The sequence below is a fragment of the Macaca thibetana genome, chromosome 9 (genome assembly GCF_024542745.1).
Source record: "Macaca thibetana thibetana isolate TM-01 chromosome 9, ASM2454274v1, whole genome shotgun sequence".
NCBI lineage: Eukaryota > Metazoa > Chordata > Mammalia > Primates > Cercopithecidae > Macaca > Macaca thibetana.
In genome coordinates this window covers 82,156,160-82,172,853 of record NC_065586.1, presented here as the reverse complement: position 1 = coordinate 82,172,853, position 16,694 = coordinate 82,156,160, and the positions used below count along the sequence as shown (strand labels likewise).

The 16,694-nt window shown below is 35.3% G+C and overlaps 1 protein-coding gene across 2 annotated transcripts in view; it reads left to right on the top strand.

Moving 5' to 3' along the window:
* PRKG1 (protein kinase cGMP-dependent 1) overlaps window positions 1–16,694 on the top strand; it is a 1,349,224-nt gene that overhangs the window by 489,847 nt on the left and 842,683 nt on the right. For both annotated transcript variants that reach the window (XM_050805423.1, XM_050805422.1), the window contains exon 3: window positions 14,646–14,759. In XM_050805423.1, coding sequence (XP_050661380.1) covers window positions 14,646–14,759 — 114 coding nt within the window. The remainder of the gene's footprint in view (window positions 1–14,645; window positions 14,760–16,694) is intronic.

Here is a 16,694-nt window from a genome sequence, read left to right as displayed (position 1 = left end):
ATACTTGATATAATTTTGATTTTGTTAAATTTATTGAGATTTGTTTAGCAACCTGTCCTATGTTCCATCTTGGAGAATATTCCAGACAAGAGAAAAAAATAAAGGGCATCCAAATTGGTAAAGAGGAAGTCAAATTGTTGCTGTCCATTGATGATATGGTTGTATACCTAGAAAACTCTAAAGACTCATCCAAAAAGCCTTGGATATGATAAATGAATTCGGGAAAGTTTGAAGATACAAAATCAATGTATACAAATCAGTAGCACTGTTATACACCAACAGCGACCAAGCTGAGAGTCAAATCAAAAACTCAAGCCATTTTACAATAGCTGCTCAAAAATAAAATGCTTAGGGATATACCTAAACAAAAAGGTGAAAGATCTCTGCAAGGAATCTTACAAAACACTGCTGAAAGAAATCAACAACACAAACAAATGGAAACACATCCCATGCTCATGGATGGGTAGATGAATATTGTGAAAATGACCATACTGCCAAAAGCAATCTAAAGATTCAGTGCAATTCCCATCAAAATACCATCAGTATTCTTCGTAGAACTAGAAAAACAAAAACAAAAACAAAACAAACAAACAAAAAAACAATCTTAAAATGTATATGGAACTAAAAAGGAGCCTGCCTAGACAAAGCAAGGCTAAGCAAAAACAACAAATCTGGAGGCATCACATTACCTGACTTCAAACTATACTACAAGGCTACAGTTACGAAAATAGCATGGTACTGGTATAAAAATAGGCCACAGACCAATGGAACAGAATACAGAACCCAGAAGTAAACCAAAATTCTTACAGCCAACTGATCTTCAACAAAGCAAACAAAAACATGAAGTGGCAAAAGGACACTTGTATTAGTCTGTTTGCATGCTGATAATAAAGACATACCTGAGACTGGGTAATTTATAAGGAAAAGAGGTTTAATTGGCTCACAGTTCCACATGGCTGGGGAGGCCTCATAATCATGGTGGAAGCAAAAGAAGAGCAAAGTCATGTCTTACATGATGGCAGGCAAGAGAAACTGAGAGCCCAGTGAAAGGGAAAACCTCTTATCTAACCATCAGATCTCATGAGACTTATTCACTATCATGAGAACAGTATGGGGGAACCACCACCATGATTCAATTATCTCCCACTCAGTCCCTCACATAACACGTGAGAATTATGGGAGCTACAATTCAAGATGAGATCTGGATGGGGAGAGAGTCAAACCACATCATTCTGCCCTTGACTCCTCCCAAATCTCAGGTCCTCACATTTCAAAACCAATCATGCCTTCTCAACAGTCCTCTAAAGTCTTAACTCATTTCAGCTTTAACTCAAAAGTCCAAAATTTTAAGTTTCATCTGAGACAAAGCAAGTCCCTTTCATGTATGAGCCTGTAAAATCCAAGCAACTTAGTTATTTCCTAGATACAATGGGGGCACGGGCATTGGATTAATATACCCATTCCAAATGGAAGAAATTGGCCAAAATGAAGGGGTCCTAAAGGCCCCATGCAAGTCTGAAATCCAGCGGGGCAGTCAAATCTTAAAGCTCCAAAATGATCTCCTTTGACTCCATGTCTCACATCCAAGTCATGCTGATACAATAGATGGTTTTCCATGGTCTTGGGCAGCTCTGCCGCTGTGGCTTTGCAGGGTACAGCCTTCCTTCTGGCTGCTTTCACAGACTAGTGTTGAGTGTCCGCAGATTTTTCAGGTGCGCAGTGCAAGCTGTCAGTGTATCTACTATTCTGAGGTTTGGAGGATGGTGGCTGATATGGTTTGGCTGTGTCCCCATTCAAATCTCAATTTGAATTGTATCTCCCAGAATTCCCATGTGTTGTGGGAGGGACTTAGGGGAAGATAATTGAATCATGGGGGCCAGTCTTTCCCATGCTATTCTTGTGATAGTAAATAAGTCTCAAGAGATCTGATGGGTTTATCAGGGGTTTCTGCTTTTGCTTCTTCCTCATTTTCTCTTGCTGCTGCCATGTAAGAAGTGCCTTTTACCTCCTGCCATGATTCTGAGGCCTCCCCAAGCCACGTGGAACTGTTAAGTCCAATTAAACCTTTTTGTCTTCCCAGTCTTGGGTATGTCTTTAACAGCAGCATGAAAATGGACTAATACAATGGCCCTCTTCTCACAGCTCCACTAGGCAGTGCCCCAGTGGTGACTCTCTGTGGGGGCCTTCACCCCACATTTCCCATCTGCATGGCCCTAACAGAGGTTTCCCATAAGGGCCCTGCTCCTGCAGCAAACTTCTGCCTGGACATCCAGGCATTTCCATACATCCTCTGCAATCTAGGCAGAGGTACCCAAACCTCAATCCTTGACTTCTATGCATCTGCAGGCTCAACACTACATGTAAGCTGCCAAGCGTTGGGGCTTGCATCCTCTGAAGCCATAGTCCAAGCTCTACCTTGACCTCTTTAGCCATGGCTAGAGCAGCTGAAATGCAGGGCACCAAGTCTCTAGGCTGCACATAGCAGAGGGTCCTTGGGCCTGGGTCACAAAACTATTTTTTCCTCCTAGGCCTCCAGGCCTGTGATGGGAGGGGATACATCAAAGGTCTCTGACATACCCTGTAGATATTTTTCCCATTGTCTTGGTGATTAACATTTGGCTCCTCATTACTTATTCAAATTTCTGCAGTCAGCTTTAATTTCTCCTCAGAAAATGGGGTTTTCTTTCGTATCGCACAGTCAGGCTGCAAATTTTCTGCTCTGTTTCCCTTTTAAAAATGAATGCTTTTAACAGCACCCGAGTCACATCTTGAATGCTTTACTGCTTAGAAATTTCTTCTGCCAGATACCCTAAATCATCTCCCTCAAGTTCAAAGTTCCACAAACCTCTAGGACAGGGGCAAAATGCCACCAATCTCTTTGCTAAAACATAGCAACAGTCACTTTTACTCCATTTCCCAACACATTCCTCATCTCCATCTGAGACCACGTCAGCCTGGACTTTATTGTCCATATCACTATCAGCATTTTGGTCAAAGACATTCAACAAGTTTCTAGGAAGTTCCAAACTTTCCCACATTTATCTATATTCTTCTGAGCCATCCAAGATGTTCCAGCCTCTACCTGTTACCCAATTCGAAAGTCACTTCTACATTTTTGGGTATCTTTACAGCAGCACCCAACTCCTGGTACCAATTCACTATATTAGTCTGTTCTCATGCTGCTAATAAAGACATACCTGAGACTGGGTAATTTATAAAGAAAAGAGGTTTAATTGACTCACAGTTTCACATGGCTGGGGAGGCCTTATAATCATGGTGAAAATGAAGGAAGAGCAAAGTCATGTCTTACATGCTTGTGGACAAGAGAGAATGAGCCAAGTGAAAGGGGAAATCTCTTATAAAACCATCAGCTCTCATAAGACTTATTTACTACCAGGAGAACAGTATGGGGGAACCACCCCCCATGATTTAATTATCTCCCACCAGGTCTCTCCCAAAACACATGGGAATTATGACAGCTTCAATTCAAGATGAGATTTGTGTGGGGACACAGCCAAACCTTCTCAACACACTATTCAATAAATGGTGCTGGGATAAATGTCAAGCCACATGTAAAAGAATGAAAGTCATCTCTCACCTTATACAAAAATTAACTCAAGATAGATCAAAGACTTACATGTAAGTCCTGAAACCATAAACATTCTAGAAGATAACATAGAAAAAAAACAAAACAAAAAAAAACAAAACAAAACAACAACAACAACAAAAAAAAACAAAACTCTTCTAGATACTGGCTTAGGCAAAGAACTCATGACCAAGAACCCAAAAGCAAATGCAACAAAACCAAAAATAAATAGATGGGACCTAATAAACTAAAAAGCTTCTGCACAGCAAAAGAAATAATCAGTATTGTTTAGACAACTCAGAGTGGGAAAAGATATTCAAAAACTATGCTTCTGACAAAGGACTAATATCCAGAATCTACAAGAAGTTCAAACCACCAAGTACAAAAACAAATAATCCTATGAAAAAGTGAGCTAAGAACATGAATAAACAATTCTCAAAATAATATATACACACTGCCAACAAACATGAAAAAATACTCAACATCACTAATTATTAGGAAATGCAAATGAAAACCAGGATGAGATACCACCTTACACCTGCAAGAATGGCCAAAATAAAAACAATAAAAACATATTGGCATGGATGTAGTGAAAAAGAAGCACTTTTACACTGCTAGTAGGAATATAAACTAGTACAACCCATATGGAAAACAGTATGGAGATTCCTTAAAGAACTGAAAGTAGATCTACCATTCAATCCAGCATTCTCACTACTGAAGATGAAAAGAAGTCATTACATGAAAAAGACACTTGCACACACATGTTTACAGCAGCACAATTTGCATTTGCAAAAATATGGAACCAGCCTAAATGTCCATCAATCAATGAGTGGATAAAGAAAATGTAGTATATATACACCATGAGTTACTACTCAGCCATAAAACAAAATGAAATAATGACATTTGCAGCAACCTGGATGGAGTTGGAGACCATTATTCTGAGTGAAGTAATTCAGGAATGGAAAAACAAATATGTTATGTTCTCACTTATAAGTGAGAACTAAGCTATAAGGACACAAAGACATAAGAATGATATAATAGACTTTGGGGACTCAGGGGGAAGGGGGAAAGGGGGTAAGGAATAAGAGACTACACATTGGATGCAGTGTACACTGCTCAGGTGATGGGTGAACCAAAATCTCAGAAATCACCACTAAATAACTTTTCCATGTAACCAAAACCCACTTGTTCACCAAAAATTATTTAAATAAAATAAAATACCAAACATTTATGAATTATATAACATGTGGTTCTTGTGAATGACTTCTTTCACTTAGCATATTTTTAAGGATTATTCACATTGTAGCATGTATCAGGAGGTCATTATTATGACTGAATACCATTCTATATTTTGTTTATTCAATCATCAGTTGATAAAGCTCTTCTTATGCATTACTTTAGTATACCATCTATCTTGACTGCCAAGTAGAGGGTTGTTCAGCAGTTTTCTTTTACCCTCAGTTTTTCTTTTTAAAATATATCTTGACTCCTCCTTATTTTGTCCTCAATGGTGCTGGAGGACAAAGGTCATCATTCTCTGTATGGGTAGTGACTTTCAAAGAAAGTCCTCTCACCCTCAACCTGCCATTTGTACAGTGGCTTTTGAGAAAATAGGTTTAAAAGCATTATTTTTCATCTTGTTAAGTAGATGTTTAGTATTTTTTGCAGAGTATGTGGTTATTCTTCATTTTAGTTTGTTCTCTGCTTTAAAACAATGTGCAGGTAGATAAGTGCTTGCTGTATACTCTGGAGAATCCTAACCTCATAAAAAGTGAATAAATACATATATCATGTCAAGTGCAGATATTTTAAACTGTCAAGTAACAAATCTCATGGTAGGAAATGTATTATACTACTGGGTGAAGTAAGTTATAGTCCAGAAATGCTTTTAATAAGTGGAGAAGGCGGTTGATACTTTGAATTATTGTTGTTTCTATTGTTCTGAATGCTATATGAAATGAAATTAAAATGTAGTCATAAGGCTTTCACACAAGCATGTTCATAGGAGTAGTGACGAACATTTTGACTAACATTTTAACATATCCATCAATGAGTATTTGCTAACCCTCTTTTTTTTTAATAATGAGACATGTTATTAATTAAATAATTGTTCCGTCAATTAGTTTATGCTAATATTAACAGAAAGCTTTATCACATACAAAGATCTTTCACATAAATTTTACATATTAATACTGTGAAGCAGGTAGTTATTATTCTCATTGTGTTGTTGCAGAAACTGGGTGCCAAAAGGTCCAAAGCGTCCAAGAGCAGTGAGGCCAAGATATCTCCTTAGAACTGATTTTGTTTCCTTTTTCTGCCTAAGAGCCATGACAACGCTAAACAAATGGACTTAGAAAAAAGACACGTAATCTCTGACTGAAGCAATATCTTGTTGACAGTATAGTTGACCCTTGAACAACATAGGATTGAGCCTCATGGGTCTACTTATATGTAGGTATTTTTCAACCAAACATGGATTGAAACTACAGAAACCCACACATAAGGAGAATTGACTGCGATATTTGAGTATTCATGGACTTTGTTATACATAGGGGTTATGCAAGCAATCCCCAGGTATATTGAAAGAATGACTGTATTCACTTTTCTAATACCTTGAAATTTAGATGAAATTGGATTTAGTATTCATTTGACATCTTGTGAAATGATCCTAAGATATATGCAAATTCCTGAGTCCTTAGTTTCTCATATTAATATAATTTGCACAGTTACTCCAAATCTCCTGTCTTTTAACTTTCCTCATCATTCCTTCATCATATCCTGACCCCTCTATTCTTTGGCATACCTAAGCAATAGATCTTCCATCAAGCTTTCGTCTTCCCCCAAACCCCTCACATAAGAAATTAGTATGAAACAGACTTTACTAATAATTCAGAGAGAGGGGTAGGACATTCATTCTGTCAACAAATAACTAGATACTGTACATTAGACATCCTGTTTACCAAAAGTCTTTCAGTCTCTGAAATATGAGACTTCTGACCTCTTCTCTGTAACCTCTAGCTTCTTCATTGTTCCTGTATTTTTATGACTCTGCTCTTTTTCCCTTCTACATTTTATGAACCATGACCTAGAGGCCTGCTTTTCCCCACTTAAAACTGCTTCTCAATGTATTTTACTTTTTAAAAAGAAAGAAAATTTTCTCTTGAAAAACTATTCAACCTATATATTCTTTGTCTTGCCATATGTATTATCTAATTCAATTATCATAACCCTATGAAATAAAATACTATTATCCCAAATCTGTAGTGAGGTAATCTATGCACAGAGAGATCGATAAGTTATCTAAGTTTACACAGCCAGTCAATGGTGAAGGCAGGATCTGAAATTCTCAAGTATATGTGGAGAAAAGGATGTTATTCTAACATCAGTAGTGTCTTCATAAGCTTAGAAATTTCTGTAATTACTTCTATTTCAGGTGACATCTGCTGGGGAAAATTATTCAGTAAAGTAACTTTGTGGCTTTATTCAATCTGCTGGCAATGTGGTTTAGTTAAATATGCAACCTGATGCTGCCCTTTTATCTAGGTTGTAATTTACATTTGGTGGAAGTTAATATGATAAATAGTGGAAGTCAAAGTTTTCCCTTCAAATATAGAGTATTTTGTATGCTCATGGATTGTTGTTTACATGAGGACTTCTCAACTCTGGCACTACTGACATTCTGGGCAGAATAGTTCTTTTGTGTGGGGGCACTATCTTCTGCATTATAACTGCAGCCCTAGCCTCTACCCACTAAATGCCAGAGGACCCCCCCCTAGTTGTGACAACCAGGAATGTTTCCAGGTATTACCAAATATACCCTTGGGGGTAAAATTGCCCCCAGTTGAGATCTGTTGCATTATATTACAAACTCACTCAAGCTTAATATTAAAGCATAACAAAAATAAAAATCATATTAAGACTGCCCACAATTCTGATAGTGGTTGTAGTACTCTTGCCATTTGCCTGCCTCTAAGCAATTACGGAAATAGCCATTCATTCTTTAGGCTAATTGAAGGTGCTCATGTACTATAAAAAAAAATAGAGCAAGAATGTATTACACATTGCTGGAATTAAGCTTAATATACTTGACTTAATTAAGACAATTAAATTGTATGTTCAGCTCTCATTTATTTAGGGGATGATTAGTCTATTTTCCTTTCTTTTTTGTGGGTGCACACTGAATCTATGGCCTGTCTTTAGCTTGCCTCATTACTGGAAATTGAAATCAGTCCACAAACACTTATCTAGTGCTTGCCATGTATTTTAAGTGGTAACATTTCAAAACATAATGCATAGAAAGATTATGGAATCATGATGCTGGGGAAGGATGTTGTGAACTCCTCTCAGAATCCTGTTCATTGTCAGATAAATGACTGAACCATACAATAGGTTTAGTATGTTCTCTTTTCCTTAAATATCTCCAAGGACAGAATTGCAGCAATGTAAGTTGCTCATTCCAGACTTTCATTCTGATGGTTCAGATGATTCTCTATATCTAAATATTCAGATTGCTTAAATTTCAGTCTGTTTCCTCATAGAAGTTTTTTTTGTGAATATGTATGTATGCCCTATGACCTCAGAATGAGAAAAATTCTGAATTTGAGATACCTTGAAAGTATGTTGACTCTTTTTTTGCATAAATGAGATTTTTAGTTTTGGATAGCTTATTACATTTTTAATTCACAGTCAAGAATAACTATAATGGTTTTAGTTCATATGCAATATGTATTATAATCTGTTGTAATTTAGTATAATGAAAATTGTGTCAAGTGTGTTTGTAGCAATCATGACCACAAGGGAAATCAGATTTGCCTAATTTAAGGAGAAGCAAAAGTCTTCACTCATGTAGCTTCAACCTCAACTACCCTTTTCCTTCTCACATTGTTTCATTCCATTTGGATAACTAGTTCTTTTGGGCACCCTGTAAGAATTGTTGCTATGATGATCTCAAAGAAAAGTGACTTCTTTGAATGAGAAGCTTGGTTCTAACTAAAATATTCTAAGAGCATGATGGTCTTAGAAACTATGAATACAAAAAGGTTTAGAAAAAAACCTAATACATATATATGTGTAATGAGAAACTACTAAGCAAGATACGTAGCCAACTAGGAGTAAAACAAACTAAAATAGGGCTGTTTCTCACAGGCTTTATTCAATCAACAAAGAATGATTTTCAAACATTCAGATTAATACTGTGAAGAGTTAACACATCGTCTAGGGGGTAAGAGTTCAGATCCAGAGAGACTTTATCTATTCAGATTCGAAAGCAATCTTAAACTGACAACTGATAAGGCAATGACACACTGCCATTCTTTAATTCAAGAACAAAATTGCATCTCACAGTGCAGTCATCCTTTTCCTTCTTACAGTGGCTTAAGAAAGACATACATAAATGACTAACAAGTAGTACAGGTTTAAGGGAGATATCTAAGTGTATAGTCTGTCCCTGGGAATTGGATGGCTTTTCCCCATAGGTAGCCCCATAGCAGCCTCATCAATTTCTACTTTCTTACTGGGTGACAGCACCTCCCTCCATCTAAAATGACCCTGCAAGGCAAGTTTGATGTAACAGTATGCCTAATCTATTAAGAAAGATCCACCGATGAACCCCATCTCCCAGAGGAAATTACATCCTCGCTGGTGACAGCACAGCCCCACTACCAGAATGCTGAAAGTTCCTTTTGAATCTAGCAACTGTAGAAGCCCTTATACAGACTCTAACCTACAAAATCATGAAGGCGTAGTCAAACAGATTACAGAAGGAAAGAGATAAGAGTTCTTGTCTAGACAAGACCTTTGTTATAACACCTGTTTCCCTTTAATAGTCAATCAAGTTGTCCTGAATGTTCCAACCAAGATCTCTGGAATTAAGCACAGTGATTATAATCAGGTTGTTGCCAGCTATTCTATTTCTGCCTGCCAGTAATAAATCTCTAAGCTGATTCTACTTATCATGAAAGTCCGTATGGCACAAAACCACAGGTTAGTGGAAAACTCATCAGGATAAACAAAGCCAGGAGGTTCTGAGTCTCCCGGAGAACTCAGTTTCTTCCATTATTTATAGGGCCTTATAAAAGATAAACAAAGGTGTAGATATGCTATAATGGGATCCCTTAATACTTACCATCTTCCAAGGGTGGTACGTGTATAGTGGTGCCAAAAACCAGAAGATTGATTGCTTCTCAAAATGACAAGGTTTAGGACTTATGACTCAGCTCATTCCAGAGCATAAATGGGCATATGTTGCCTGAAGTAAAATTTAAAAGTGTATTCAAGTACCATGATACATTTTTCATTCACGACAATGCCAGGAGCAATAAAAGAGCTAAATAAAACTATAATTAACCCTTTAAACCTCATTTTAGCCAACTGTTTCAAATCTTCTCTTATGCAAACAACTTTAGCAATTTAGTAGAATTCAAATTAAAATGATTTGAATTTTTTTATATTTTTTCCTTATGAATATGGTGGTAAGAGGACACAATGAACATTATACCAATCTAGTCATATATTTTTAAAAAGTAAATATAAATAGTAAAATGCACAGAAGCAGAATACATAAATTACCACATTTTGGATTATCATTTGTTCCCCAAGTAAAAGATCTAATAGCCTCTAGTAACTGTTGGGCTTAGAGAAATTAGTAGAAACAGTCTAGAACTTAGTAAGGTGTTCAGAAAACAACTTTCTGATACTCTTTAAAAAATAAATCTTTGATTTGAAATCTAACATATTTGAAACTGAAACTAAACTGAAGTATTGAAACAATTATGAATAAATGCTAATGAATGTCTGCTTTTTTTTAACGAAATAGATATCACATTAATCAATGATGACCAGCAGTAAACTCATCAAAATGCATTTCTAAAGTTAGCAGCAAACTATAATATATAAAAACCTCCAAACTGATCTGTTTCTAAATTTGGTATGTCTTTGGCAAAAGCATGCTATATATTCAGCCTACCTGACATTTTCCCTATTTGTTTTACCCTCTTTCCCACCTAAATAATAACATATAAGTTCACCTACTTTCTATGCAAATGGAGTCAGTGTAAAACTAATCTCAGAGGTAGCCACAGAATGAAAAAGAAGAAGAAGATAAAAAAACACACAACTCCTTAAGGGAGTATAAAACTAAGGGAATGGCCTCCTGACTACCTTAATACTTTAGAGGAAGAAAGGAAGTTGATTAGGTGAGATTAGGGGTAACTGGATGTAGGCAGTAAGTTTTTATTATTCTTAGCTTTCTTAAGTGAACCACACATTTATACTTGGAAATCATTTATAAATGTGTAATCACTTCTAATTTTGCTACAAGACTGGTGAGTGGCCTATTAGCTTAACTAATTTCACATATCAGACCAGTAACTCACTAGACTCTTAGAAAATTGGGATACTTCTAAATGTCTCTGAAAGAGCCTTCATTAAAGTATCCAGTGTGTCCTGCCTCCTTGAATTTGCCGTTCCCCATTCACATAACAGGTGTGAGAAAGGATACCAAATTCTGACTCAAGGTAACAAAGTACAGACACTGAGTTTTGTTTATCATTTATGGCTTTCCGTTTACTTAAAAAATGCAGTGCTTTTTGGACCAGACACTGTGGGTCACGCCTGTAATACCAGCACTTTGGGAGGCTGAGGTGGGTGGATCATGTGGTTGGGAGATCGAGACCATCTTGGCCAACATGGTGAAAATCCATCTCTACTATACTCCAAAAAAAAAAATTAGCCAGGCATGATGGCGCGTGCCTGCAATCTCAGCTACTCGAGAGGTTGAGGCAGGGGAATCGCTTGAACCTGGGAGGCAGAGTTTGCAGTGAGCCATGTGGTGCTAGAGCACCACTACACTCTAGCCTGGCTGAGGGAGACTCCATCTAAAAAAAAACAAAAAACAAACAAAAAAAAAGCAGTGCTTTTTGGGTCATTGTCATCTATCATATGACATCACCCTTACTTTTTTGACTACTGTGAGGATATTGAATTTCCAGTGTTTAACTTAGCCTGGAAAATATGTTTATGTCAAAACTGCTATTTCTCAAATACAATATAGCCAAGTGATTTTTAGCTATTCCAATTAATGTGAAATACAACCCTTTGTTACCAGCACTGATTATTCATATATATGAATAATTTATATACATATAGGTATAATTTATACCTACCTTATCAAAAAAATAAGTTAAACATGAGAAAATTAGGCAAATATAAGATCAGGAAAATATGTTTGAACCAGAAGTGAGCTTGTTCACAAATATTAAACTTTGGAGACTTATACAATTCTGGTTGTAATGTCATAAGAGATTAGGAAATATAATTCGTTAGAAAATTGTCAGTAAGTTGAAACAGATCAGTGTTATATTAGCATGGTTTTTCAGGAAAGAAGTGGCAGTACAACTGAGTATGGTGGTCGTGGCAGTGAGGGGACATTCACTCTTTCCTATGGGGGGAATATCTGATCTTTATAAATTAGTTCTGATGTAATGGGTCCATAGATTTCCTTTAAGAAATCACTGAGCTAAAACAATAGTCCTGATGTTCCTCCTCCTTTAAAAAGAAAACTCCAAAACTGTCTAATAGAATTCTTAGTAGTGGTTTTACTCGCATGGCCCATAGGTTTCTTTCCACTGAAAATGTTTAATTATCAAACCCAAAGAGTCAGAGAAACAGACTTGTACAAATCATTTATTTATGAAAGTTCTTTAGGAATTATTCCTTTTGCTTTCAGATCTATTAATATAATTGACACTAGATCTGTAGATCAAGAAAATTTTATAAAGTGTTGAAAAATTGTTATATATTATTCTTTGTAGTCTCTACCACTAGGCTGTAAGGGCTGAAGAAATATTACATCAAATGTTGGCCAGGCATAGGCAAATGGAGAAAATACAAAGCCATTGCATTAATCTAGGAAGATTGGTATGATTTTCTGAGCTTCTATTTTCTTCTTTGGATGTGATTTAAAAGGTTCTCTCCTCAACCCCCCATAGAGAGGGAATCTGAAAACAAATTCTTTCTCCACTGGAGGAGGGGAAATTAAAAACCTCTATTATCCTACATTGTTCTTGGTTAGTTTCTGTAGTAGATGATGGAATATTGTGCTTCAGTGTCATCTAATAAATCATACCTCCATATAAATTATAATAAAATAATGCCAGTGATAAGAGCAAGCATTTATTAAGCATTTGCTATGTGCAGGATACTGCGTTAAGAATTTTACCTGCTTTATCTCACTTAATTTTGACAATCATCCAATGAAATAGGTGCTTTTATTGTATCCATTTCACTGAGGCAAAGAGAAGTTAAGCAATTTGCCCAAGGTCACAAGGCCAGTAAGGAACAGAAAAGGGAACCAGAACTAAATTTTGGTTTATCTTTAGATGATGTACAAATTTTTTAACCTCTGTGTTATATTCTGTCCTGTCTCTCATTCTTGAGTGGTAGATGAAATTTCTAGGGGCATAGGCTTGCCACTGAAAAAAAGGGAGGAAAATGCCATGGGATCTATCTGAAGCTTATGAAAAGATGAATTGACTGTACTGATTTTGATGGGGAAGAATTTTCTTCCCTACAGTCAAGAAGTGAACCATGAGAAAGCTAGAATATTTGGCCATACCTGTGTAAGCAAGTCCTTTTAAACCTTTTGAATTGTTGAATTTGTTCATTCCTGACTAGTTTCTTTACATACAAAAGGGGCATGCATACACCAGTCAAAAATAATAAGGAGATTTTTTATGGACTTTTATTCTAATTACTGCAGAATTCTCTCTTCATTGATACTATTTATGTGAAATGGTTTTCAGGGTAGGATAATGTCCTCTGAAGGGAGAATCATGTACCACTAGTATATGGATTAAACTTAAAATAAAATATGTGTGTGTGTATATATATATATTTAAGATTTTATCTCCATAGTATTTGAAAATAATTAATCAGCACATTAAACCTCAGTTGTTACAAAGATTACTGCCTAGATAAAACCAGGTTGATTTTAAAAGTGAAGGAGTGAATTTAATGTCAATACTCTAAAAGGTTAAATATTACAGGTAGCACACAAATAAAGGAACAATTATGAAATCAAAGTATAAAGGCCTGAAGTTTGGCAAACACTGGAGGAGCATTAGTTCCTTTCAAACACAAGCTAACTCTCTTGCCAGGCATTAAGCTTCTCTTCTGTAGACCGTGGATAAATAACTTGGAGAAAAATAGAAGAGGAGAAGTCAGTCAAGAATGGACTCTGTTGCCTTTTTATTTCTACCCTGATTGTATTAGGTGATGAAATTCTTAGTCTACATAGGTATGACTTTAAAAAAAAAAATATATATATATATATATATATTATATAGATATATTTTCATTTCTCTCATAAATAGCATTTTTCTTACTTGCAGGTAACAATGTATACCCAGTACGTGGTGTTTCCTTAGCTTTTTTCTTCCTTTAATGTTTCATTTTCCAAGCCCTTTGTCAAACATAAACTGTCATAACACAGTTTTCTTTTCCCTCAACCCTTGTAGTTTGTTTTCTCCTACAGTCAACGTTGCAGAGCTGGGAAGCAGATAAGACAGTCTTGCCTGAGTCAGGCAAGATGTTTTAAATAAAAAGATACCAAGAGCAGAATTAACTAATGGCAAAGGGTCAAAGTAATTCCCCTCTTCATAATAACTGCCTCACTAATGAGAATTTTCAAGTATGAAATGTGCTGTAGAAAATGTACTACTTACTCAAGTTTTCTTTCAGATTCAAAATTATGTTAAAATTGGAATTCCCATGGTTTACTAATAACAGACTTGGAATGATATTATGTTTGCCTGTTTGTCTCTATCTTTACTTGTTGTTTTGGATCTCATATCAAATCTTTTCAGTAGTAAATTTAAGAAAATATGTACTTTTCCTAACTTCCATATTTTGTTTCATTTCTTGCATTGCCTCTTGGTGACTTTTTTTAAATTGGTAACTGCATTTTTACAAATGAGCCTAACATTCCTCTTCACATTAAAAATGCAACAAATGAAGCATGAGAAAGAATTTATATAACATGTTTTTCCCTCCTCCTTTTTAGATGGTAAGGTTGAAGTTACAAAAGAAGGTGTGAAGTTGTGTACCATGGGTCCAGGAAAAGTGTTTGGGGAGTTGGCTATTCTTTACAACTGTACCCGGACAGCGACCGTCAAGAGTAAGACTATTTTCATATATTTAAAATATATTTAATGTCTTTTCCCTAGGCCTTTGAGATGTTAATTAAAATGCCCATTTATTTAATCTTTATAATTTTATTAGTTTGTATTTTAATTTTTGCCCCGCCATATAGCTGATATATTTGTTTTCCTCCTAAAGGTGATTGTTAACAATCGGTTTTGTATAAATTACATTTTCTTGCTGATTTCTGAGAATTATCCTTTAATCAATAAATTCTCATAGTTAGGATTTTTTAAATGATACAATTTTATACATTTGAATCAAATAAGAGCAAGTCTTTTTCTTTTCTCTCTTTATAGTGTCAGGATCATATTTAAGAAATTTTTACATGTCTGTCTATTTTGGGTTATATTCCTCACATAAATTCCACTTGTTTACTCAGTGGTTTAGAAAAATTAAGAGGAGAAATGTCCTTCATCTCATTCAAACATCATTGAGTAAGATATCTCCTGAATTCTAAAACTGCATCTGAGGGTATTTTTGCCTTCAGCTGCTCATCAAGCTGTATATTATAGCATTTTTCTTTTCTACTGATTGAGCTTATTTTAAATCAGGGCAATAAAGCAGCTTGTTTCCCTAATTTTACATGTATGTGTATATATGATTTCTCTAGCAACTTTTGTTGCTTGGCAGAAGCAGCTGCAATAGTTAGAAGGAAAAAGATTTTTTTTTTTAATCTGCTTCCTGAGTAAGTATATAATGACTGTATAACAAACAGAGCTGAATTCAAAAGTCAACAATGTAAGGTTCATTGTATCTTTAGGCAAATGTATGTATTTCATGTTTGAAAAGTCTTTCTGATACATTTTCCTGTGGTTGATTTCAATCACAGATTACTTTGATTAGATTTTGTCATTTAAAAAAAATGCTATTGGCAAAATGACAAGTACATTGTGAATTTCAATTAGTTTTATCTGGATCTCATTGACTACTTTTTGTATTAGTTTTTTCCTTCAGAAGTGCAGCATATAACTGATAATATAACAGTGAAATTGGATTTAAAAAAACATAAGAATGCATGGCCAGCTGGAGTCCCAGAAATTGTCTTATGCGTCTTATTAGTGAATCACCTTTTTATTCATTGGATTCACTGTAACATCAATTGTAAATGGGCCCCTTTTAGGATGAGTCTTCCTTGGCATTTGATTCTTGATCTCTGAAAGCACAGGACTCTTGATTGATAGATGCTGCCATGTTTTTACTTCAAGTGATCATTCAATTACATAGCTCAAAGAATGAGACTCAGTGAACCATAATAGAATCTGCCACAACTTTTACTTACTTAAAAAGAACCTTAACTATAGAAAAGAATAGTCATGGCTCCATTAAGTGAAACTGGTTTTACAATCATGCTTCATTTTCATGAGAAATATATTCCTTTTCAGATAAAAAAAAAAAGACCAGAATAGCATATTTTGATGATATCTCAGAATTATAAGTAGTTTTTTTTGTTTTAAAGTATTTAACATTTTTATATATTTCAGGCTTGATACTTTAATCTAACTGAAACTACAAAATTTCCAAAAGCCAACAGTTGGTAATAACATGGTAGTTAATCTTATGAAACATGGAATTTTTATTAAAGAAATATTTTAAATAGTTTATTTACATGAATTTTACAGCAAAGATTTTTAATGATTTGTTTGCTTCATAAACATCAGTTTTCTTATTAGATTTCTATATAGTGATGTTCATCTGCACAACATCTATTGTACTCTTATTTGGCAAATTTAAATAGACACTATGAATCTAATTCAACAAGAAGCTGCTAGATGTTGAATGCAAATTATAAGCCTAACTCTTTTGGGGTCAGAGCATCCATCATCAAGGGAAATGAGTAATGGGACATGTTCTTCTTTAACACAGACTCAGAGAAAGCTCAAGAATGCATCTGTGTATGTGTGCGTATTTG